At 40.0% G+C, this 27220-nt stretch overlaps 1 protein-coding gene across 1 annotated transcript in view; it reads left to right on the forward strand.

Moving 5' to 3' along the window:
• CFAP69 (cilia and flagella associated protein 69) overlaps positions 1–27220 on the forward strand; it is a 292339-nt gene that overhangs the window by 31483 nt on the left and 233636 nt on the right. The window contains exons 6-8 of the mRNA XM_053715703.1: positions 12961–13059; positions 19642–19794; positions 26519–26693. Coding sequence (XP_053571678.1) covers positions 12961–13059; positions 19642–19794; positions 26519–26693 — 427 coding nt within the window. The remainder of the gene's footprint in view (positions 1–12960; positions 13060–19641; positions 19795–26518; positions 26694–27220) is intronic.

A 27220-nucleotide genomic window follows, 5' to 3' on the forward strand; every position in this document is an offset into this window, starting at 1 on the left:
CTCTCCCCCTCTCTTTTGCTCTTTCTCTCTCTCCCCCTCTTTTGCTCTCTCTCTCTCCCCCCTCTCCCTCCCCCTCTCTTTTGCTCTCTCTCCCCCCTTTCTTTTGCACTCTGTTCCCCTCTCTTTTGCTCTCTCTCTCCCCTCTCTTTTGCGCTCTCTCTCCCCCTCTTTTGCTCTCTCATACTCTCCCCCCTCTCTTTTGCTCTCTCTTTCTCCCCCTCTCTTTTCTTTCTCCCCCTCTCTTTTTCTTTCTCCCCCTCTCTTTTGCTCTCTCTCTCTCTCACCCTCTCTTTTGCTCTTTCTCTTTCCCCAACTTGCAACTTTAATACAAAAGTATTTTTTGTAAAATTTTACAAACTTAATACAGAAATACCTTTGTTAGGTTGGATATATAATCTTATACTCCAAACTAGATAGTGTAATAGAAATAAAATAATAAGGAGTATATCAAACTGTAAGTAACTTGGAGAAAGGTATTTTGGTACTAAGTTTCTTTAGCACTCGTATATAATATTATTATACCCAACATTTAAGAAAAATGAAAACAAATAAAGAAAATTAAAAAAGAATGGCGAAGAGAAATTGGACTGAGTGAAAATCTCGTGTATTTAGAGTGATAGGCTATATTCTAAGTGCCATATTATTGATCTTGAAGTGCGATATAGATTTACCATCTACAAAAAATAGTTGATGTGAAGATAATATTCCTTATAAGGAAATGTGAATATCTATGTTTCTCTTGTAAGATGTATCGAGTCCACGGATTCATCCTTGTGGGATATTCTCTGTCCCTACAGGAAGTGGCAGAGAGAGCACCCACAGCAGAGCTGTCTATATAGCTCCTCCCTTAGCTCCACCCCCTAGTCATTCTCTCTGCCTGCTTAACTGCTAGGAAGGGCAAAGAGCTATGTGGTGACAAAAATGTTAGTTTTTTATTTCTCAAGCAAAAGTTTATTATTTTAAATGGTACCGGTGTGTATTATTTACGCTCTGGCAGAAAAGGGATGAAGATTTCTGCAAGGAGGATGATATCTTAGCACTTTGTAACTAAGATCCACTGCTGTTCTCACAAGGGCTGAAGAGTACTGGAAAACTTCAGTTGGGAGAACGGTTTGCAGGCTAAGCTGCATGTGAGGTATGCTCAGTCTATATTTTTCTAGACAGACTGTGTTAATTCTAGAAAAGGCTGGCAATATCCCCATGAGGGAAGGGTAAGCTGTATTCAGACACTTTGATAGGAATTTCAGCTTGCTTGAAGGGCTCATTTGTTACTGGTGACACTGTTAGGAAAAAACGTTTTTTATTTAGTGAAAATTATAACGTTTTTTGAAGGGACTAAAGGGGTCATTGTGGCTTGTTTTTGAGTTTTGTAACACATGGTTAATTAAGAGACACTCTGGTGTTTCTCTGATAGGCCTCAAAACATCGAGTGAGGTGGGAGGGGCCTATTTTCGCGCCTCTGTTGCGCAGTTTCTTTTCCTCTGAGACATCTAACTGCTTCTCCTGAGGTTCCTGCTGTGTTTGAGGGCTGTAAAAAGTTTTTTCCCCCACAAATCGTTCTGAAGGGCAGGGCAGGTAGGAGCCACAGCAGAGCTGTGGCAAGGTGCTGAAAGTCTTTTTTACCGGTTTTGAGGTTTTTTCAATCCGGTTTTGCCATTAAGGGGTTAATTGTTTATTTACATAGCTGTGCAAAGTCACTAAGCCTTTATGATGCTACTGTAAAAATTTCGTTAAGTTTTCTGCTTTTTTACACTGTTTTGCAGAATTTGTGCAGCTTTTTTTCTCTTAAAGGCACAGTACCGTTTTATTTCTAAGTGTTATTTACTTTGATTACAGTGTTTTCCAAGCTTGCTTGTTACATTACTAGCCTGTTTAACATGTCTGACACCAAGGAAAATCCTTGTTCAATATGTTTGGAAGCCATTGCCTCTTAGAATGTGTCCCAATTGTACTGATATGTCTATAAACTATAAAGAACATATATTAGCACTTAAAAATAGAGCAATAGATGATTCTCAATCAGAAGTAAATGAGGGTTCGCCATCTAGCTCTCCCCAAGTGTCACAACCAGTAACGCCCGCACAAGTGACGCCAAGTACCTCTAGTGCGTCAAATTCTTTTACTTTACAAGACATGGCCACAGTTATGAATACAACCCTCACAGAGGTTTTATCTAAACTGCCTGGTTTACATGGAAAGCGGGACAGCTCTGGGTTTAGGAAAAATGCTGAGCCGTCTGACGCTTTAGTAGCCGTATCTGATATGCCCTCACAATGCTCTGAAGTAGGGGTGAGGGATTTGTTATCTGAGGGAGAAATTTCTGATTTAGGAAAGATGCTTCCTCAGACAGATTCTGATATGACGGCCTTTAAATTTAAGCTTGAACACCTCCGCTTATTGCTCAGGGAGGTATTAGCGACTCTAGATGATTGTGACCCTATAGTGGTTCCAGAGAAATTGTGTAAAATGGATAAATACTTAGAGGTTCCTGTTTACACTGATGTTTTTCCAGTCCCTAAGAGGATTGTGAATATTATTACTAAGGTGTGGGATAGACCAGGTATTCCGTTCTCTCCCCCGCCTATTTTTAGAAAAATGTTTCCCATATCTGACGCCATGCGGGACTCTTGGCAGACAGTTCCTAAGGTGGAGGGAGCTATTTCTACTCTGTCTAAGCGTACAACTATACCTATCGAAGACAGTTGTGCTTTCAAAGATCCTACGGATAAAAAATTAGAGGGTCTCCTGAAGAAAATTTTTGTTCATCAGGGTTTTTCTCTCCAACCTATTGCGTGCATTGTTCCTGTAACTACTGCAGCTACTTTCTGGTTTGAGGCTCTAGAAGAGGCTCTTCAGATGGAGACTCCATTAGAGGAGATTATGGACAGAATCAAGGCCCTTAAGTTGGCTAATTCTTTTATTACAGATGCCGCATTTCAACTGGCTAAATTAGCGGCAAAGAATTCAGGTTTTGCCATTTTAGCACACAGGGTGTTATGGCTTAAGTCCTGGTCTGCTGATGTGTCATCTAAATCTAAACTTTTGAACATCCCTTTCAAAGGAAAGACCCTATTCGGGCCTGAATTGAAAGAGATTATTTCAGACATCACTGGAGGGAAAGGTCATGCCCTTCCTCAGGATAGATCAAATAAGATGAGGACCAAACAAAATAATTTTCGTTCCTTTCGGAACGTTAAGAGTGGTTCCGTTTCAGCTTCCTCTGCTGCAAAGCAAGAGGGGAATTTTGCCCGATCCAAGTTAGTCTGGAGACCTAACCAGGATTGGAACAAGGGTAAACAGGACAAGAAGCCTTTAGCTGCCTCTCAGACAGCATGAAGGGGTAGCCCCCGATCCGGGACCGGATCTAGTAGGGGGCAGACTCTCTCTCTTTGCTCAGGCATGGGCAAGAGATGTTCACGATCCCTGGGATTTAGAAATTGTGTCCCAGGGATATCTTCTGGAATTCAAAGACTCCCTTCCAAGGGGGAGATTTCATATTTCTCGATTGTCTGTAAACCAGACAAAGAGAGAGGTGTTCTTACGCTGTGTAGAAGATCTACATACCATGGGGGTGATCCACCCAGTCCCAAAAGAGGAACAGGGGCTAGGGTTCTACTCAAACCTGTTTGTGGTTCCCAAAAAAGAGGGAACTTTCAGACCAATCTTGGATCTCAAAATTCTAAACAAGTTCCTCAAAGTCCCATCATTCAAGATGGAGACCATTCGGACTATTCTGCCTCTGATCCAGGAGGGTCAATATATGACTACCGTGGACTTAAAGGATGCGTATCTACACATCCCTATTCACAGAAATCATCATCAATTTCTCAGATTTGCCTTTCTAAACAGGCATTACCAGTTTGTGGCTCTTCCCTTCGGGTTGGCCACGGCTCCAAGAATTTTCACAAAGGTGCTAGGGTCCCTTCTGGCGGTTCTACGACCTTGGGGCATAGCAGTGGCGCCTTATCTAGACGACATCTTAATTCAGGCGTCGACTTTTCAGCTAGCCAAGTCTCACACGGACATTGTGTTGGCTTTTCTGAGATCTCACTGGTGGAAGGTGAACATAAAAAAGAGTTCTCTCTTCCCTCTTACAAGAGTCTCCTTTCTAGGGACTCTGATAGATTCGGTAGAAATTAAAATATTTCTGACGGAGGTCAGAAAATCAAAACTCTTAACCACTTTCCGAACTCTTCATTCCATTCCTCGGCCATCAGTGGCTCAGTGTATGGAGGTAATCGGACTCATGGTAGCGGCAATCGACATAGTTCCTTTTGCGAGCCTACACCTCAGAACACTGCAACTATGCATGCTCAAACAGTGGAATGGGGATTATGCAGATTTATCTCCTCAACTGCATCTGGACCAGGAGACCAGAGATTCTCTTCTCTGGTGGTTGTCTCAGGACCACCTGTCTCAGGGAATGTACTTCCACAGACCAGAGTGGCTCATTGTAACGACAGATGCCAGCCTGCTAGGCTAGGGTGCAGTCTGGAACTCCCTGAAAGCACAGGGCTTATGGTCTCGGGAGGAATCTCTTCTTCCGATAAACATTCTAGAACTGAGAGCGATATTCAATGCGCTTCAGGCATGGCCTCAGCTTGCTGCAGCCAAATTCATCAGGTTTCAGTCGGACAACATCACGACTGTAGCTTATATCAATCATCAAGGAGGAACAAGGAGTTCTCTAGCGATGATGGAGGTAACCAAAATAATCCGATGGGCAGAGGATCACTCTTGCCATCTTTCAGCAATCCACATCCCAGGAGTAGAGAACTGGGAGGTGGATTTTCTAAGTCGTCAGACTTTTCATCCGGGGGAGTGGGAACTCCATCTGGAGGTATTTGCTCAGCTGATTCAGCTATGGGGCACACCAGAATTGGATCTGATGGCGTCTCGTCAGAATGCCAAACTTCCTTGTTACGGGTCCAGGTCCCGGGATCCCAAGGCGGTACTGATAGATGCTCTAGCAGTGCCTTGGTCCTTCAATCTGGCCTACGTATTTCCACCGTTTCCTCTCCTCCCACGTCTGGTTGCCAGAATCAAGCAGGAGAGAGCTTCGGTGATTCTGATAGCACCCGCGTGGCCACGCAGGATTTGGTATGCAGACCTAGTGGGCATGTCCTTGGTTCCACCGTGGACCCTGCCAATGAGGCGGGACCTTCTAATCCAAGGTCCGTTCACGCATCCAAATCTAGTTTCTCTGCGTCTGACTGCTTGGAGATTGAACGCCTGATTCTATCAAAGCGTGGGTTCTCTGAGTCGGTCATTGATACCCTGATTCAGACTAGAAAACCTGTCACCAGGAAGATCTATCATAAGATTTGGCGCAAATATTTTTATTGGTGTGAATCCAAAGGTTACTCGTGGAGTAAGATTAGGATTCCTAGAATATTGTCTTTTCTCCAAGAAGGTTTGGAGAAGGGATTATCAGCTAGTTCTTTAAAAGGGCAAATATCTGCTTTGTCTATTCTACTGCACAAACGTCTGGCAGATGTCCCAGACGGTCAAGCATTTAGTCAGGCTTTGGTCAGAATTAAGTCTGTATTTAAGCATGTTGCTCAGCCTTGGAGCCTAAACTTAGTCCTTAGAGTTCTTCAAAGGGTTCCGTTTGAACCTATGCATTCCATAGATATTAAGCTTCTATCTTGGAAAGTTTTGTTTTTAGTTGCTATCTCTTCAGCTCGAAGAGTTTCTGAGCTATCTGATTTACAGTGTGATTCCCCTTATCTTATTTTCCATGCAGATAAGGTGGTTTTGCTTACCAAACTTGGGTTTCTTCCTAAGGTTGTTTCTAATAAGAATATCAATCAAGAGATTGTTGTTCCTTCACTGTGTCCTAATCCTTCATCAAAGAAGGAACGTCTGTTGCACAATCTTGATGTGGTTCGTGCTTTAAAGTTCTACTTACAAGCAACCAAAGATTTCCGTCAAACATCTTCATTGTTTGTTGTTTATTCTGGTAAGCGGAGATGTCAAAAGGCTACGGCTACCTCTCTTTCCTTTTGGCTGAAAAGCATCATCCGTTTGGCCTATGAGACTGCTGGACAGCAGCCTCCTGAAAGAATTTCTGCTCATTCTACTAGAGCTGTGGCTTCCACATGGGCTTTTAAAAATGAGGCTTCTGTTGAACAGATTTGTAAAGCGGCGACTTGGTCTTCGCTTCATACTTTTTCCAAATTTTACAAATTTGATACTTTTGCTTCTTCGGAGGCTATTTTTGTGAGAAAGGTTCTACAAGCAGTGGTGCCTTCCGTTTAAGGTCCCTGTCTTGTCCCTCCCTTCATCCGTGTCCTAAAGCTTTGGTATTAGTATCCCACAAGTAAGTATGAATCCGTGGACTCGATACATCTTTCAAGAGAAAACATAATTTATGCTTACCTGATAAATTTATTTCTCTTGTGATGTATCGAGTCCACGGCCCGCCCTGTTTATTGAGACAGGCATATTTATATTTTTAAACTTTCAGTCACCACTGCACCCTATAGTTTCTCCTTTTTCTTCCTAGCCTTCGGTCGAATGACTGGGGGGTGGAGCTAAGGGAGGAGCTATATAGACAGCTCTCTCTGCCACTTCCTGTAGGGAAGGAGAATATCCCACAAGTAAGGATGAATCAGTGGACTCAATACATCACAAGAGAAATAAATTTATCAGGTAAGCATAAATTATGTTTTTTGACCTTACATGAAGAACTTCGTTTTAATATACAATACATATATACGGTATATATCAGTTTGGTGTATTTCATGTGTAATAGTGATTTGTGACTCATAATTCAATTCTTATTGTATTAGTTTAAATTGAATCCTAGTGTATAAAGTGTCTATATTGGACAAGTGATATAATACATAATCAGAGAATATCTCAAAAGGTGTATGGGATTTAATCTATTAAGTGTGTAATGATAAAGATTGTGACACTAAAAATATTAAATATTAATCATGAAATGAAAATGAAAAAATGAAGGGGTAAGAGTCTGGATATTATATTTCTATTAGTTATCTGCAGAGGGGGAAAGAGTGAAAAGATGAAAAATGATGTAGATATGAATATTAACAATAACAGTTGTAATTAATGGTCTCGTGATATATAGCGACTATTTATATAAGTGGGTATGATTTAAGATCCCAAGAAAGGGAATAAGTCTAGCTCCGAGTTTAGCCCATGTGGATGTATTGTGTTAGTTATATATAAATTTGGCTTCCTTCTTTAGGATATTTTGTTTAAAATTGCCTCCTCTCCAATTGTGTTTCACTTTATATAGACCCCAGTATTTTAAAGCTGATAATTTGTTATTATGTACTTCTCTGAAGTGTTTGTAAACTTGGGTGTCTAAATTTGCTTTTATTGGTATTACGAAGATGCTCCCTTATTCTATCTCTTAGCATATGTGTCGTTTCCCCAATATAGATAAGTTTCCACGAGCATTGGAGCATGTAAATTATGCCTTTATAGTGGCAAGAGTCAATGAGCTAGTGACGTATACATTCCTACCTGGAGGGGGCAAAGTTTTCCAAACCTCAAAATGCCTATAAATACACCTCCCACCTCACTCATACTTCAATTTGACGTATAGCCAAGAAGTGAGGTTTAAAAAAGGAGTAAAAAGCATACAAAAGAGAGGAACTGGAAAAAATATGTGCTTTATACAAAAAAAAAAAAAACCCACAAAAAAATAGGGTGGGTCTCATGGACTCTTGCCACTATGAAAGAAATGAATTTATCAGGTAAGTTCTTACATAAATTATGTTTTCTTTCATGTAAGTGGCAAGAGTCCATGAGCTAGAGACATATGGGATATAATACCCAAGATGTGGAAGTTCATGAGTCACTAGAGAGGGAGGGATAAAATAAAAACAGCTCAATCCGCTGAGAAATTAAATCCCAAAAAAAGAATTAAGTTTTCTTAAAAATGTCAGAAAAACTCAAATCAAAAAGGCATTAGAATCAAACTGAGACAACTGCCTGAAGAACCTTTGCTTCCAAAGAAGCAAACACATTAAAATGGTAAAATTTAGTAAAAGTATGCAAAGAAGACCAAGTTGCTGCTTTGCAAATTTGATCAACTGAAGCTTCATTCCTAAAAGCCCAAGAAGTGGCAACTGATCTAGTAGAATGAGCTGTAATACTCTGAGGTGGAGACTGCCCCACCTCTAAATAAGCTTTGTGAATCAAAAGTTTCAACCAAGATGCAAAAGAAATTGCAGAGGCCTTCTGACCTTTCCTAGAGCCAGAAAAAATAACAAATAGAAAGTCTTTCTGAAATCCTTAGTAGCCTCAACATAATATTTCAAAGCTCTTACAACATCCAAAGAATGTAATCACCTTTCAAGAGTATTCTTAGGATTAGGACACAAGGAAGGAACAACAATTTCCCTATTTATGTTGTTAGAATTCACAACTTTAGGCAAGAATTTAAATGAAGTCTGCAAAACAGCTTTATTTTGATGGAAAATCAAATAAGGAGACTCAAAAGAGAAAGCAGACAACTCGGAAACTCTTCTAGCAGAAGAGATAGCCAAAAGAAATAACACTTTCCAAGAAAGTACTTTAATATCAAAGAATGCATAGGCTCAAAAGGAGGAGCCTGTAAAATTTTCAAAATATTGAAATAAGACAGAAAGAGCAGAAATGTGTCCTTTCAAAGTATTTGCAGACAAACCCTTATCCAAACCATCCTGAAGTAACTGTAAAATCCTAGGGATTCTGAAAGAATGCCAAGAATAATTATGAGTGGAACACCAAGAAATATAGGTTTTTCCACCCAATGATAAATAATACATTTTCCTGGAAACAGACTTATGAGCCTGTATCATAGTGCTAATAACTGAGTAAAAAAAAAACTCTATGACTAAGCGTTCAATTTCCATGCCATCAAATTTAGTGATTTGAGATCCTGATTGAAAAATGACCCTTAAGACAGAAGGTCTGGCTTAAAGGAAGTAGCCAAGGTTGGCAACTGGACATCTTGACAAGGTCCGCATACCAAAACCTGAGAGGCAAAGCTGGAGCTATCAGAAACACATAAGATTGTTCCATTATGATCTTGGAGATCATCTTTGGAAGAAGAACCAGAGGCAAAAAAATGTAAGCAGGTTGGTAAACCAAGGAACTGCTAGAGCATCTACTATCTCCGCCTGAGGATGCTTTGACCTGGAAATATATCTTGGAAGCTTCTTGTTCAGATGCAAGGCTATCAGATCTATTTCTGAGGAACCCCACATCTGTACCAATTAAAAAACCACATCTGGATGGAGAGACCACTCTCCCGGATGTAAAGTCTGACGACTGAGATAATCCGCTTCCCAATTGTCTACTCGTGGGATATGAATCGCAGAAATTTGACAAGAGTTGGATCCTGCCCAAGAAGGTATCAGAGATACCTCGTTCATTGCTGAAGGACTGCGAGTCCCCCCTTTATGATTGACATATGCCACTGTAGGGATATTGTCTGTCTGGAATTGAATATAAAGTTCTCTCGTCAGTAGAGGCCAAGCCTGAAGAGCTCTGAAAAAAGCACGGAGTTCTAAATATTGATTGGTAACCTCGCCTCCTGAGGTTCCCAAACACCTTGTGCTGTCAGAGACCCACAGACAGCTCCCCAACCTGTAAAACTTACATCTGTTGTGATCACAATCCAGGAAGGGTGAACAAAGGAGGCCCCTTGAACAATAAGGTGATGTTTTAACCACCAAGACAGAGATTGTCGAATGTTGGGACTTAAGTATATCAGCTGGGATATCTGAGTATAATCCCTGCACCATTGGTGCAACATGCAAAGCTGAAGAGGTCTCATATGAAAATGAGCAAAGGGGATTGATGCAATCATGAGACCTAAAACTTCCATGCACATAGCCACTGAAGGGAATGATAGAGACTGAAGGTTTAGACAAGCTAACACTAACTTAATTTGTCTCTTTTCTGTTAGATTCAGTGTCCATGACTCTTTCTTTATCTGGAAAACTTAAAAAGGTGACCTTTGAGGAATCCAGAAACTCTTTTGTAAATTGATCCTCCAACCATGTCTTTGAAGAAACGACACAAGTTGTTTCGTGTGAGACTAAATGAAAAGATTGAGCTAGTACCAAGATATCGTCCAAATAGGGAAACACCGCAAAACCCTGCTCTCTGATTACAGATAGAAGGACACCAAGAACCTTTGAAAAGATTCTCGGAGCTGTCGCTAGACCAAACGGAAGAGCGACAAATTGGTAATGCTTGTCTAGAAAAGAGAATCTCATAAACCGATAGTGATCTGGGTAAATCGGAATATGAAGATAAGCGTCCTGTAGGTCTATTGTGGACATGAAATGACCTTGCTGAACAAAAGGCAGAATAGTCCTTATAGTCACCATCTTGAGTTTGGGACTCTTACAAAACGATTTAACGTTTTCAGATCCAGAATTGGTCTGAATGAATCCTCCTTTTTTGGGACAATGAACAGATTTGAATAAAAACCCAAACCCTGTTCCTGTAGAGGAACTGGAACAATCACTCCTGAAAGCTCTAGGTCTGAAACACACTTCAGAAAAGCCTGAGCTTTCACAGGGTTTGTTGGAACATGGGAAAGAAAGAATCTTCCCATGTGAGGTCTTATTCTGAAACCTATTCGATACCCCTGAGAAACAATATCCTGAATCCAATGATTTTTGACAGAATCTGCCCAAATGTCTTTAAATAATTTTAGTCTGCCCCCCCCCACCAGTTGAACTGGATTGAGGACCGCACCTTCATTCAATCTTAGTGGCTGTATTTGGTTTTTTATAAGGCTTGGACTTGTTCCAATTTGTGGATGGTCTCCAATTGGAACCAGAGGCCTTAGGGGAAGGAGTGATTTTTGTTTTTTAGACTGACTAAATGAACGAAAACGATTGTGAGCAAAAAGTTGAAGCAGCAGCAACATCAGCTATAGAGATAGCAGATCTAAGAATATAGCCAGTATATAAATATGCCTTACTAAGATAAGATTCAATCTTCCTATCTAAGGGATCCTTAAAAGAAGTACTATTTTTCATAGGAATTGTAGTACGTTTGGCAAGAGTAGAAATTGCGCCATCAACCTTAGGGACTTTCTCCCAAAGCTCTAAATTAGACACAGGTAAAGGATACAATTTTTTAAACCTAGAAGAAGGATTAAAAGAAGTACTAGGCTTAGACCATTCCTTAGTAATCATATTAGAGATAGCATCTGGAATAGGAAAAACTTGAGGTGTAACCTCAGATGTCTTAAAAACAGAATTCAAACGTTTGCTATTCTTGTTATCAAGAGGACTAGATTCCTCAATACCCAAACTAAACAATACTTCCTTTAACAAAGAACGGATATATTCCATCTTAAAGAAAAAGGAAGATTTATCAATTTCAGAGTCTGAAGTAGGATCCTCTGAGCCAGAGATGTTCTCATCAGCAGACAATACTTCAGTATGCTGTTGGTCAATACAAACTTCATCAGAATTATGAGAAGTAGGATGAGACCTTTTACGTTTATTTGAAGGCAGAATAGCAGTCATAGGCTTCTCTATGGCTGCAGCAATATAATCTTTTATATCTACAGGAATATCATGTACATTTGACTGTGAAGGTTTAACAGTAGATGTATTTGTACTTATAGAAATCTTATCAACATGAAACAATTTCTCAAGTGCCACATACTTGAGCTAAAGAAGGAAGATCAGCCAATTTACAACATACACACTTAGCTTTGGTAGATTTGTTTTCAGGCAACTTGGTTCCTAACATCAGAGGCAAGATCAGTTTGAGACATCTTGAAAAATGTAACAAAAAAGAAAAAATAACCTTTAAACAAAATATCCAATTTCCACAAAATAGCAATTTCAGGAATGGGAAAAAATGCTTATATGAAAAACAAAAGCAAATATTATAGACCTCTGTAACAAATGAAAGCAGAGAGCACAAGAGGGAGGGAGACTTAATATAACAAAATTTTTGGCGCCAAAAATGTCGCTAACAAAGATGACGCAAATGCTTAGAAAAAACTTTTAGCGCCAAGGTTAACAGGAAATTACACAATTCGCGTCATAACAGGCGCGACTTCGCGACAAAAAAAATTGCGTCATCAAAGATGCAAGAAATGACGTGACTCGCGTCACAACAAAAGCAACCTTCGCGACAAAAAAAATTGCGCAATAAATAGTATTTTGCTCCATCGCGAGCCTAATTTGCCCGCGAAAATTAGAAAAAACAGACCAAAGTTACAACTAGCTGAAACCTCAGGTAAGTAAAAAAAATATACTAAATTTCTCCCAAACATAATTTTCCATGCTGAAACTGTTAGACTGCAAAGGGAAATAAACATAGACCTGACTCATGGGAAATATATGCAATATATATTTAAAACTTTAAAAATATAAAGTGCCAGACATAGCTGAGAGTGTCTTAACAAAAGATATATAGTTACCTGAAGACACCCATCCACATATAGCAGACAGCCAAACCAGTACTGAAACATATCAGCAGAGTAATGGTAGAGGAGTATAGTGTTGATCTGTAAAGGGAGGTGGCAGATGAATCCCTGCAACCGATTTACAGAGAGCCTTAGAATAGACTTCCCATAGGTGAAAACATGACATCATTAGGCAAATACTCCCTTCACATCCCTCAGACAAACACTGTACTTTGAGAGGAACTGGGCTTTAAAATGCTTAGAAGCGCCTTTCACAGAAGAAATCAAGCACGACTTGCTTCACCATCCTCCAACAAAGGCAAAGTTTGTAAAACTGAGGTATGAGTGAGGTGGGAGGTGTATTTATAGGCATTTTGAGGTTTGGAAAACTTTGCTCCCTCCAGTTAGGAATGTATATCCCATACATCACTAGCTCATGGCCTCTTGCTACTTACATGAAAGAAACAGTGAATTTCCTGGTGTTGTATTTTATATTTGCTCACCTCATTGCTCTGATTTGTGTTTTGTATGTATGATTTATTTTTTTCTTGCTTTAGGTTGTCTAATGCGGGTGCCAAGTTCTGACGTTAGAATACAGATCTGCAACTCTATTACTAATTTCTACAATTCAAGCTCTATTAAACAACAGGTTGAAGGTAAAACATCAATGTGCCAATTGTCTGTGACTCATTGTTTAAAATAGGACTTAAAGGGACATGAAACCCAAAATGTTTTTTTCATAATTTAAGTAGAGCATACAATTTTAACCCCTTAATGACCGCAGCACTTTTCCATTTTCTGTCCGTTTGGGACCAAGGCTATTTTTACATTTTTGCGGAATTTGTGTTTAGCTGTAATTTTCCTCTTACTCATTTACTGTACCCACACATATTATATACCGTTTTTCTCGCCATTAAATGGACTTTCAAAAGATACCATTATTTTCATCATATCTTATAATTTACTATAAAAAAATTATAAAATATGAGGAAAAATTGAAAAAAAAAACACTTTTTTTAACTTTGACCCCCAAAATCTGTTGCATATCTACAACCACCAAAAAACACCTATGCTAAATAGTTTCTAAATTTTGTCCTGAGTTTAGAAATACCCAATGTTTACATCTTCTTTGCTTTTTTTGTAAGTTATAGGGCCATAAATACAAGTAGCACTTTGCTATTTGCAAACCACTTTTTTTTCAAAATTAGCGCTAGTTACATTGGAACACTGATATCTTTCAGGAATCCCTGAATATCCATTGACATGTATATATTTTTTTTTAGTAGACAACCCAAAGTATTGATCTAGGCCAATTTTGGTATATTTCATGCCACCATTTCACCGCCAAATGTGATCAAATAAAAAAAATCGTTCACTTTTTCACAATTTTTTTCACAAACTTTAGGTTTCTCACTGAAATTATTTACAAATAGTTTGTGCAATTATGGCACAAATGGTTGTAAATTCTTCTCTGTGATCCCCTTTGTTCAGAAATAGCAGACTTATATGGCTTTGGTGTTGCTTTTTGGTAATTAGAATGCCACTAAATGCCACTGCGCACCACACGTGTATTATGCCCAGCAGTGAAGGGGTTAATTAGGGAGCATGTAGGGAGCTTGTAGGGTTAATTTTAGCTTTAGCTTTAGTGTAGTAGACAACCCCAAGTATTGATCTAGGCCCATTTTGGTATATTTCATGCCACCATTTCACCGCCAAATGCGATCAAATTAAAAAAAACGTAAAATTTTTCACAATTTTAGGTTTCTCACTGAAATCATTTACAAACAGCTTGTGCAGTTATGGCACAAATGGTTGTAAATGCTTCTCTGGGATCCCCTTTGTTCAGAAATAGCAGACATATATGGCTTTGGCGTTGCTTTTTGGTATTTAGAAGGCCGCTAAATGCCGCTGCGCATCACACGTGTATTATGGCTAGCAGTGAAGGGGTTAATTAGGTAGCTTGTAGGGAGCTTGCAGGGTTAATATTAGATTTAGTGTAGAGCTCAGCCTCCCACCTAAAACATCAGACCCCCTGATCCCTCCCAAACAGCTCTCTTCCCTCCCCCACCCCACAATTGTCCCCGCCATCTTAAGTACTGGCAGAAAGTCTGCCAGTACTAAAATAAAAGCTATATATATTTTTTTTTAATGATTTTTTTAAGCATATTTACATATGCTGCTGTGTACTATCCCCCCTTAGCCCCCAACCTCACTGATCCCCCCCCCAAACAGCTCTATCCCCTCCCACTCTAACTTAATGGGCGCCATCTTGGGTACTGGCAGCTGTCTGCCAGTACCCAGTTTAGAAGAAAAAAATGGTTTGTTTTTTTAATTTGTTGAAATTTTCTGTAGTGTAGCTTCCCCACACACAAACCAACCCCCCCACCCCTCCACGATCGTTTTTTGTGCTTTTGCACAAACATGATTAGCCAGGTTTTATGAAATGATTATGAAATACTTTTCCGTAGTGTAGCGGTTCCCACCCGCTCCCGCCCCGTGCACGCGCCCCGCCCGCCACCCTCCGTGCACGCGCGCGCGCCCGTGCGCGCCCCTGACGGTCACGCCCCCGATCCCGCCCCCCGTGACATCACGCGGCACACCGATGGCCGCCCACCCGCCTCCCAATTCGGCTCCCACCCACCAACGATACCGGCCATCGATGTCCGGTGCAGAGAGGGCCACAGAGTGGCTCTCTCTGCATCGGATGGCCATGTGAGGTTATTGCAGGATGCCTCCATATCGAGGCATCACTGCAATAACCGGAAAGCAGCTGGAAGCGAGCAGGATCGCTTCCAGCTGCTTTCCACACCGAGGACGTGCAGGGTACGTCCTCAGGCGTTAACTGCCTTTTTTTTGAGGACGTACCCTGCACGTCCTCGGTCATTAAGGGGTTAAACAACTTTCCAGTTTACTTATATTATCAAATTTGTTTCATTATCTTGGTATCATTTGTTGAAGGAGCAGCAATGCACTACTGGTTTCTAACTGAACACATGGGTATGCCAATGGCAGTCGGCATATATATATATATGCAGCCACCAATCAGCAGCTAGAACCTAGGTTCTTTGCTGCTCCTGAGCTTACCTAGATAAACCTTTCAGTAAAGGATAAGAAGAGAATGAAGCAAATTAAATACTATAAATAAATTGGAAAGCTTTTTTTTTTTTTAAATTGTATGTTTTGTCTAATTATGACTTTACTGTCCCTTTAAGCTATGGCTCTGAGAATTTTACTTCTGTTCCTAATTCGTTTTTAATAATTATATTTGCTTCTATCTAAAAATGTACAATATTACATGGCATGAGGTTGGCTGGCAGCTACTATTTAAATATATTTGCCAACCTCTTCTTTATTAATATTATATTTTATCTTCCAGTTATTTTTAAAGGTTTATATTGTAATGTAGATATCTTTCCTTCATATCCAGTACGAAAACAAAAGAAAAAAGTATACAATACAGATAAGCACCTCCCTCCAGTCAGAACCGCTGCCTTCCAACAGTCTCTTCCAAAGGCTGTTAAATCGATGTAGGTTGTAGAAAGAGGTGCTGGTTCATAGGGGTTTTCAGAAGGTTCCTCTCTGTGTTCCACGATTCCTCCAAAAGAGCTGTGTCTGTATCTGTTTAGAGAATATCACATTGGCGTAGTGTTTCCAAACACTTTGTTAAAACTGCTCTTGAGAAAGACGGTATACCCGTTGAAACGCGTTGAGCCAAAAAAAACGACATTTCTATCCAAGGAAATTAGTTTTTTCTTTCCTGACCATTTGTGGAGCCACTTGTGGAGCTGTTTGGTTTGTCTAATACCATTCTGTGAGTATTCTACACTTATTTGCAAAGTGTTTGGAAACACTACGCCAATGTGATATTCTCTAAACAGATACAGACACAGCTCTTTTGGAGAAATCTTGGAAAACAGAGAGGAACCTTCTGAAAACCCCTTTGAACCAGCGCCTCTTTCTGCAACCTTAATATCCAGTACCCTGCATAGCACGATAAATGACTCTCAAGCTAAAATGAGCCTATTCTAAAGTTCTTTGAGAGACCTTGCAGTATTGACAAGACTTCTTAGACAACCTGGCCAGAGCTTTAGATCATTGGGCCCTTAATTTGAAATCTACATGGCATTAAACATTATAGAAGTGTGCTTTATATTGAATCTAGCCAAACTAGGCATTGAAGACCATTGGGTATCTTTGGTGGGAACTGACAGATTACATTACATGACTCACAAGGGTTTCACCTATTGCTTTTGCAGTAAGACTCAGTTCCAAAAGAGAGTAAGCTGCACTCCTTAATAGCAAAACGTTGAAAACCTTAATTTAGCGATTACAGCAACGTTTTGGCGCTTGATAAAGGGGCAGGAGCCCGAAACATTGCTCTAATGGCTGAATAAAGATTTTCCACGTTTTGCTATTAAAGAGATACTGAACCCCAATTTTTTTCTTTAATGATTCAGATAGAGCACACAATTTTAAGCAACTTTCTAATTTACTCCTATGATCAATTTGTCTTCGTTCTCTTGGTATCTTTAATTGAAAAAGCAGGAATGTAAGCTAATGAACCAGCCTATCTTCGGTTCAGCACCTGGGTAGCGGTTGCTGATTGGTGGCTAAATGTAGCCAACAATCAGCAAGTGCAATCCAGTGTGCTGGACCAAAAATGGTCTGGCTCTTAAAGGGGCAGTAAACCTACAAAATAATGTTATATAATTCTGCACATAGTGCAGAATTATATAACCTTATCTTAGCACAAACTTTATGCAACATAATATTGCAGCTAAAATTTGATTATAAAAGAGGATTTTTCAGACCGCCGCTCTTGCTCTACTGAGCGGGTCTGGTTTTCTCCCTGAGCACATCTGGGCAGCTGTCTGGTCAAAGCCCGGCCCGATCGCGCCATTTCACTCAATGTATCTCGTTTGAAAAATTCTTTTATAATCAAATTTTAGCTGCAATATTATGTTGCATAAAGTTTGCGCTAAGATAATGTTATATAATTCTGCACTATGTGCAGAATTATATAACATTATTTTGTAGGTTTACTGCCCCTTTAAGCTTACATTCCTGCTTTTTAAAAAAAAAAGAAAAAAAAGATATCAAGAGAACGAAAAAAAAATTGATAAAAGGAGTAAATTAGAAAGTTGCTTAAAATTGCATGCTCTATCTAAATCATGAAAGAAAAAATGTGGGTTCAGTATCCCTTTAAAGAGTGCAGCTTACTCTCTTTTGGAACTGCTATATGTATGTGGGAAGTTGGGAAAAATTCCCCTATTAGCGCGCACCCTACAGTGGAAATTATTGTTTGCTGTAATTGGGAGTGCTAGTCACAGCTACATTTAAATGCTTTTGTATTGGATGCACTAAACCATATCTCTGAGATTATATTAATTTTAGTGTGAGACTTATAAACATCTTATATCTGCTTTTAGCATAAAGCAAACAGATTTGTATTAAATGTAACAATGTAGCTGCAAGCAATTTCTAGTTTATTACTACTGCCATCTAACATAATGCAAAAGTTGAGTGAGACTTTGGAGGAATTACTTTTGCTAGCTATCCATCTACTTTTTTCCCTGTTTGCCTTTCCACTAGAACTCTCTCTAGTGATTAAAGTTGTCTAGAGTAGACTCGTTAAAGACTGGAGCAGTCTTTCTAGTATATGTAATTCATATTAACTAAGATGACCCAATTCATTTTAACTAAAGATGACTCAAATGCCCATTCTTAGGAAACCTTTGTTGCTAGAAAAGCTAACTGCTCTATGATTTTGTAGGCTTCTATTAAGTGCACACTTCAATACCTAGCAATGACCAGACGTGATTTGCATAATTGTTATTGTTTCAAACATTAATGAATGCAGGTATTTACCAGATCTAGTTAATATTCTATGCTCAAAAATAAAATATTACGTTTAGAATAAATGGCATTGCTAGAGTTAATGTGAGGGATTTCGACATAACCGAGGCTTAGGGGTATCTTATTGATGTGTATAAATGCAGTTAGAGTAAAGGCTTATTTAGCTAGGGAAGTCAGAAATGCTTAAAAGGACATTCCGGTCAACATTGAAATGCACATAGATGAATTACATCTATGAATAGAGACCTATTTCCAATATACACGTATTGGCAAAAATCCTTCTAGTAAAAGTTATCACTGTTTTAGTGTTAACATTTTTCAATGCATGTGCATGTGAAGCATAGCTAGATATTCTCAGCGCACTAGCATTTTAAATACTGAAGCTGCTTAGTGCGTCAGTGGGGCTTGTATCATTTCAGTAATTAACAAATTGAGTCATTACCAGATGTTACAAGCACCTTAGGCTCTCTGATCAAGTGCTGTTTTTAAAATGCTGGTACACGGTGCATATTTAAATACACTTTTGAAACAGCTATAGCTTTTATTAGAAGCATTTTTGCTAACAGATGTACATTACTAAAATGCTTCTATTCAAAACTGAAATGCATCCATGTGGATTCCAATTTTGTCTGGAATGTCCCTTTAAAGGGATACAATATGTGCTGGAACTTTTTCTAATTGCACTATTACTTGTTTATATCGTCGGCTCTAGTCCAGCAATACATCACTAATATTGAAAGGAACATGACTAGTGACTGGCAGCTACACAAACATTCTGCTTCTGGTTGGCTTAGCATTCGTTCAGCTCTAAACCAGTAAGAGCTGCCTTTGCAAGGTTAAAAACTGATATAGGCAGGCAATAGTGCTAAATGCTCTAATGTTAAGAGTATTTTATTATTGCATCTTTCTGTCCGTTTGTCTCCTAAAGAAGATATAAGACTATGGGCCAAGCAAGTTGGGTAAATCAGAGTTATCCAACATTTTACATGAGGGGCCACATCATATTTCCACATGTGAAAATATTAAAATAATTTTAAATCTAAACAGAAACATGTCAACAATCTATAGATAGTGCTTTGTCACCTGACAAACTGTTACAAGAATACAGTGGGGTTAATTTACAGACCAAGCTAATATTCTGTGTCCTGCATTTTTTTTATTTCTAGTTTAACTTTCTCTTTTCAACCAGTTCAGATTTGCCACATAGATATTGTTGAACAGTCAAAGTGGCATTCTATTTGGGGTTGTGGAGATCTAAATTCAATACATTGGAGGATCGCATTGTGGCTTCCTGGCCTTGGCTTGGACAACCCTTATGTAAAGTGTCAAGGCAGACAAGAAAGTGATGTTCTCTTCTTCATTCTTTGCTTTTCTGGAGACAGGTTTTCAGCCAACAAGCTTGAATTACAAGATACAGATGGCTGAAGCAGGAGGTCTGGCTGAAACCTTGGTTTTGTCACTGACATTGTTTGAAAATCAGTTACACGAGAAATTATGCTTACTAAAAGTCCTGCAGCTGCTATCGAATACCTCTGGTATGTACAGTATATAAGATGTTATTTACACACTTGATTAGCTTCTAGTTTTTATATTGCACCAAAGTAAAGATAATAATATTCATCTACTTTTGGAAAATATTATTTTTGCAGAAAAATGTTAAGAATTTAGTGGTTGCACTGCTTTTAAATTACATATTTCTCTTGTTAAGTGTATTCAGTCCACGGGTCATCCATTACTTATGGGATATATTCCCTTCCCAACAGGAAGTTGCAAGAGGATCACCCAAGCAGAGCTGCTACATAGCTCCTCCCCTCACATGTCATATCCAGTCATTCTCTTGCAACTAACTAGATAGGACGTTGTGAGAGGTCTGTGGTGTGTTTATACTTAGTTTATTTCTTCAATCAAAAGTTTGTTATTTTAAATGGCACCGGAGTGTGCTGTTTATTCTCAGGCAGTATTTGGAAGAAGAATCTGCCTGCGTTTTCTATGATCTTAGCAGAAGTAACTAAGATCCACTGGCTGTTCTCGCATATTCTGAGGAGTGGGGTAACTTTCAGAAAGGGAATAGCGTGCGGGGAACCCTGCAAACAAGGTATGTGCAGTAAATTATTTTTCTAAGGAATGGAATTGACTAAGAAAATACTGCTGATACCGATGTAACGTAAAGTAAAAGCCTTTAATACAGTGAGAGCGACTGTTAGCAGGCTGGTTTAAATATTTACAGTAAAGTAATTTTCTAAGGAATGGAATTTGACTGAGAAAATGCTATTACTACTGAAGGGATGTTATAAGCCTTAAATGCAGAGGACTGGTATCAGGCTTATCAATAGAGATACATACTCCTTATAAAAAAGATGTTTAAAACGATTTTGCTGGCATGTTTTAATCGTTTTGTGAGGTACATTGGTGATAAAACTTACTGGGGCATACATTTTTTCCACATGGCTGACAATATTTCTGCATAGAAACAGTTAACTGAAACTCCCAATATTGTAATATTGAGTAGGAGGGGCCTATTTTAGCGCTCTTTTGACGCAGTAAAAATTCAGGCTCTGTCTTCCTGCTTCCTTCTGCATGAACCAGGTCGTCTCCAGACAGCTTAAGGGACTTCAAAAGTCATTTTGAGGGAGGTAATCAGTCACAGCAGACCTGTGACAGTGGTTTTTGACTGTATTAAAAAACGTTTTTTTGCTTATAAAAACCGTTTGGGTTTTGAGGGGTTAATCATCCATTTGCAAGTGGGTGCAATGCTCTGCTAACTTAATACATTTACTGTGAAAATTTGATTGCTATAACTGATTTGGTTCATTGTTATTTCAACTGTGACAGTTTTTTGTGCTTCTTAAAGGCACAGTAGCGTTTTTCTTTATTGCTTGTAAAATTATTTACAGTGTTTTCCAAGTCTGCTAGTTTTATTGCTAGTCTGTTTAAACATGTCTGACACAGATGAATCTGTTTGTTCACTATGTTTAAAGGCCAGTGTGGAGCCCCACAGAAACATGTGTACTAAATGTATAGATTTCACTTTAAATAATAAAAGTCAGTCTTTATCTATAAAGGAATTATCACCAGACAACGAGGGGGAAGTTATGCCGACTAACTCTCCTCACGTGTCAGTACCTTCGCCTCCCGCTCAGGAGGCGCGTGATATTGTGGCGCCAAGTGCATCAGGGACGGCCATACAAATCACCTTACAAGACATGGCTAATATTATGAATAATACACTGACAGAAGTATTATCTAAATTGCCAGAATTAAGAGGCAAGCTCGATTGCTCTGGGGTAAGAATAGAGCGCGCTGGTGCTACGAGAGCCATGTCCGATACTGCGTCACAGTTTGCAGAACATGAGGACGGAGAGCTTCATTCTGTAGGTGACGGATCTGATCCAGGGAAACCGGATTCAGAGATCTCTAATTTTAAATTTAAGCTTGAGAACCTCCGTGTATTGCTAGGGGAGGTTTTAGCGGCTCTGAATGACTGTAACACAGTTGCAATTCCAGAGAAATTATGTAGGCTGGATAGATACTATGCCGTACCGGTGTGTACTGATGTTTTTCCTATACCTAAAAGGCTTACAGAAATTATTAGCAAGGAGTGGGATAGACCTGGTGTGCCCTTTTCCCCACCTCCTATATTTAGAAATTTTTTTCCAATAGACGCCACTACACGGGACTTATGGCAGACGGTCCCTAAGGTGGAGGGAGCAGTTTCTACTTTAGCTAAGCATACCACTATCCCGGTGGGAGATAGTTGTGCTTTTTCGGATCCAATGGATAAAAAATTGGAAGGTTACCTTAAGAAAATGTTTGTTCAACAAGGTTTTATCTTACAGCCCCTTGCATGCATTGCGCCTGTCACTGCTGCTGCGGCATTTTGGTTTGAGTCTCTAGAAGAGGCTATTCACTCAGCTCCATTGGATGAAATTATGGACAAGCTTAAAGAACTTAAGCTAGCTAATGCATTTGTTTCTGATGCCATTGTACATTTAACTAAACTAACGTCTAAGAATTCCGGATTTGCCATTCAAGCGCGCAGAGCGTTATGGCTTAAATCCTGGTCAGCTGATGTGACTTCTAAATCTAAATTGCTTAATATTCCTTTCAAGGGGCAAACCTTATTCGGGCCCGGCTTGAAGGAAATTATCGCTGACATCACGGGAGGTAAGGGTCATACTCTTCCTCAGGACAAGGCCAAATCAAAGGCCAAACAGTCTAATTTTCGTGCCTTTCGAAACTTCAAGGCAGGAGCAACGTCAACTTCCTCCGCCCCAAAACAGGAAGGAACCGTCACTCGTTACAGACAGGCCTGGAAAACTAACCAGTCCTGGAACAAGGGCAAGCAGGCCAGAAAACCTGCTACTGCCCCTAAGACAGCATGAAGGGACGGCCCCCTATCCGGAAACGGATCTAGTGGGGGGCAGACTTTCTCTCTTCGCCCAGGCGTGGGCAAGAGATGTCCAGGATCCCTGGGCATTGGAGATCATATCTCAGGGATATCTTCTGGATTTCAAGGCTTCTCCTCCTCAAGGGAGATTTCATCTTTCAAGGTTATCACAAAACCAGATAAAGAAAGAAGCATTCCTATGTTGCGTACAGGACCTCCTAGTAATGGGGGTGATCCACCCAGTTCCGCGGACGGAACAAGGACAGGGGTTTTATTCAAATCTGTTCGTGGTTCCCAAGAAAGAGGGTACCTTCAGACCAATTTTGGACCTAAAGATCTTAAACAAATTCCTAAGAGTTCCATCATTCAAAATGGAAACTATTCGGACTATCCTACCCATGATCCAAGAGGGTCAGTACATGACCACGGTGGATTTAAAGGATGCCTACCTTCACATACCGATTCACAAAGATCATAATCGGTTCCTAAGATTTGCCTTCCTAGACAGGCATTACCAGTTTGTAGCTCTCCCCTTCGGGTTGGCTACGGCCCCTAGAATCTTTACAAAGGTGCTGGGCTCTCTTCTGGCGGTTCTAAGACCGCGAGGCATAGCGGTGGCTCCGTATCTAGACGACATCCTGATACAGGCGTCAAGCTTTCAAATTGCCAACTCTCATACAGAGATAGTTCTGGTGTTTCTAAGGTCGCATGGGTGGAAGGTGAACGTGGAAAAGAGTTCCCTATCACCACTCACAAGAGTCTCCTTCCTAGGGACTCTGATAGATTCTGTAGAAATGAAAATCTACCTGACGGAGGCCAGATTATCAAAACTCTTAAATGCTTGCCGGGTCCTTCATTCCATTCCACGCCCGTCAGTGGCCCAGTGCATGGAAGTAATCGGCTTAATGGTAGCGGCAATGGACATAGTGCCATTTGCACGCCTGCATCTCAGACCGCTGCAATTGTGCATGCTAGGTCAGTGGAATGGGGATTACTCAGATTTGTCCCCCCTACTAAATCTGAATCAAGAGACCAGAGATTCTCTTCTCTGGTGGTTATCTCGGGTCCATCTGTCCAGGGGCATGACCTTTCGCAGACCAGATTGGACGATTGTAACAACAGATGCCAGCCTCCTAGGCTGGGGCGCAGTCTGGAATTCCCTGAAGGCTCAGGGATCTTGGACTCAGGAGAAGAAACTCCTCCTAATAAATATTCTGGAGCTAAGGGCAATATTCAATGCTCTTCTAGCTTGGCCTCAGTTAGCAACACTGAGGTTCATCAGATTTCAGTGTGGCTTATATCAACCATCAAGGGGGAACCAGGAGCTCCCTAGCGATGTTAGAAGTCTCAAAGATAATTCGCTGGGCAGAGTCTCACTCTTGCCACTTGTCAGCGATCCACATCCCAGGCGTGGAGAACTGGGAGGCGGACTTTCCAAGTCGTCAGACTTTTCATCCGGGGGAGTGGGAACTCCATCCGGAAGTATTTGCTCAACTGGTCCATTGCTGGGGAAAACCAGAACTGGATCTCATGGCGTCTCGCCAGAACGCCAAACTCCCTCTTTACGGTTCCAGGTCCAGGGACCCAGGAGCGACGCTGATAGATGCTCTAGCAGCTCCTTGGTTCTTCAACATGGCTTATGTGTTTCCACCGTTTCCTCTGCTCCCTCGACTGATTGCCAGGATCAAACAGGAGAGAGCATCAGTGATTCTGATAGCGCCTACGTGGCCACGCAGGACCTGGTATGCAGACCTAGTGGACATGTCGTCCTGTCCACCATGGACTCTACCTTTGAGGAAAGACCTTCTAATACAAGGTCCTTTCAATCATCCAAATCTAATTTCTCTGAGACTGACTGCGTGGAGATTGAACGCTTGATCCTATCAAAGCGTGGCTTCTCCGAGTCAGTTATTGATACCTTGATACAGGCACGAAAGCCTGTTACCAGAAAAATCTACCATAAGATATGGCGTAAATACCTGTATTGGTGCGAATCCAAGAGTTACTCATGGAGTAAGGTTAGGATTCCAAGGATATTGGCCTTTCTCCAAGAGGGTTTGAAAAAAGGCTTATCAGCTAGTTCTTTAAAGGGACAGATTTCTGCTCTGTCTATTCTTTTACACAAACGTCTGGCAGAAGTTCCAGACGTCCAGGCCTTTTGTCAAGCCTTAGCTAGGATTAAGCCTGTGTTTAAGACTGTTGCTCCTCCGTGGAGCTTAAATTTGGTTCTTAAAGTTCTTCAAGGAGTTCCGTTTGAACCCCTTCATTCCGTTGATATTAAACTTTTATCTTGGAAAGTTCTGTTCTTGATGGCTATTTCCTCGGCTCGAAGAGTCTCGGAGTTATCCGCCTTACATTGTGATTCTCCTTATCTGATTTTCCATTCAGACAAGGTAGTTCTGCGTACTAAACCTGGGTTTTTACCTAAGGTAGTCTTTAACAGGAATATCAATCAGGAGATTGTCGTTCCGTCATTATGTTCTAATCCTTCTTCAAAGAAGGAACGACTTTTGCATAATCTGGACGTAGTCCGTGCCCTGAAATTTTATTTACAGGCAACTAAAGACTTTCGTCAAACTTCTTCCCTGTTTGTCATTTACTCTGGGCAGAGGAGAGGTCAAAAGCTTCGGCAACCTCTCTCTCCTTTTTGCTTAGAAGCATAATACGCTTAGCCTATGAGACTGCTGGACAGCAGCCCCCTGAAAGAATTACAGCTCATTCCACTAGAGCTGTGGCTTCCACCTGGGCCTTTAAGAATGAGGCCTCTGTTGAACAGATTTGCAAGGATGCGACTTGGTCTTCGCTTCACACTTTTTCAAAATTTTACAAATTTGACACTTTTGCTTCTTCGGAGGCTGTTTTTGGGAGAAAGATTCTACAGGCAGTGGTTCCTTCGTTTAAGTTCCTGCCTTGTCCCTCCCATCATCCGTGTACTTAGCTTTGGTATTGGTATCCCATAAGTAATGGATGACCCGTGGACTGAATACACTTAACAAGAGAAAACATAATTTATGCTTACCTGATAAATTTATTTCTCTTGTAGTGTATTCAGTCCACGGCCCGCCCTGTCTTTTTTAAGGCAGATCTAAATTTTAATTAATACTTCAGTCACCACTGCACCCTATGGTTCCTTCTTTCTCGTCTTGTTTCGGTCGAATGACTGGATATGACATGTGAGGGGAGGACCTATGTAGCAGCTCTGCTTGGGTGATCCTCTTGCAACTTCCTGTTGGGAAGGGAATATATCCCATAAGTAATGGATGACCCGTGGACTGAATACACTACAAGAGAAATAAATTTATCAGGTAACCATAAATTATGTTTTTTATGGGCTGATGTTAAATAGAATGTGTCTTAATTGATCTGCCTATAAGAAGGTTCCTGTTTCAGTGTGTATTTCACCCATTACAAACAATCTTTTGCCTGCATGATGAACAACATAAGTAAAAACAAAACTCATGTAGGAAATTTACTCTCTCTTTAAAGTCATGCTCGGTTGCAAATAAATGGGAAGATGAAGCAAATGCTTGCTGAAATACTGCAACACGCATGAACAAGCACGCTAGATTAGAGATGTGCTTTTATTGTAATAAAAATCAGGTTAACAGTTTAAAATATATATTTTTATTAAAATTGTAAATATATTGTAGAAAGTTGGGTGTTCTTTTTCTTACTAATGAAGATTTATACCAAGCAAAGTCTGAATTGTAGCTAACTTTTAATTATTGTGAAACCAGGCAAGAAATTCATGTCTGTACCAGTGTGACTAATACATATCACTGCAAGTTCCTAGTCAGCTAATTAAGTGATCAAACATTTATCACTTCAAAAATGTATTACATTTTATAGATTCATCTTTATTAATTCTACAGAAAACTGCAAACTCATGGCCAAAGCTCAAGCGGCGTGCAGAATTTGTTCACGGCTCAATGACCCAGATCCCTCCGGACAGCTCCTCTTTCGGTCTTCAGAAATTTTGTGGAACTTGTTAGAAAATGGTCCAAAGGAAGAACTTGTTAATCAGCTCAGAAACATAGAATGCATCTAGTAAGTAGTGTTTGTCATATATATGTGTATATATATATATATATATATATATATATATATTTATATTGTAACATTATACCAGCTTAACAAGATGTAATTAATTGCTGAGCACAGATGAAACAAAAATTGAACTTTCATCTGGTGCACTGAGGTAAAAAAAAATTTAGATAAAAATAAAGAAGAACAAAAGCCAGCTATACTTTTAACCAGCACTTGCTCATTAAGCAAATAGGAAGTATGGAAGGCTTAGACCAAAAAGACATCCTTTAATTACCAACAATTAAATAACATAAGAAATAAAGGTACTGTACTCATACAGAAATAACATAAGTAATGTATACCTTCCTCACAATTGAGGACAATGGACCAATAAGGAATCTGTGAAAAGAAAACACAAATAACGTCCTGCAAAGGTAGCTACCAAAGCGTGTCAGTCAGAGAGGGGTTAATCAACTGCAGTTTCAAGCCAGACAATGTTAGCAGTATGTTAAGCAAGTCTTGATTAGTATGCAAAATTGTATAACAGT

The sequence above is a fragment of the Bombina bombina genome, chromosome 5 (assembly GCF_027579735.1).
Source record: "Bombina bombina isolate aBomBom1 chromosome 5, aBomBom1.pri, whole genome shotgun sequence".
NCBI classification, from domain to species: domain Eukaryota; kingdom Metazoa; phylum Chordata; class Amphibia; order Anura; family Bombinatoridae; genus Bombina; species Bombina bombina.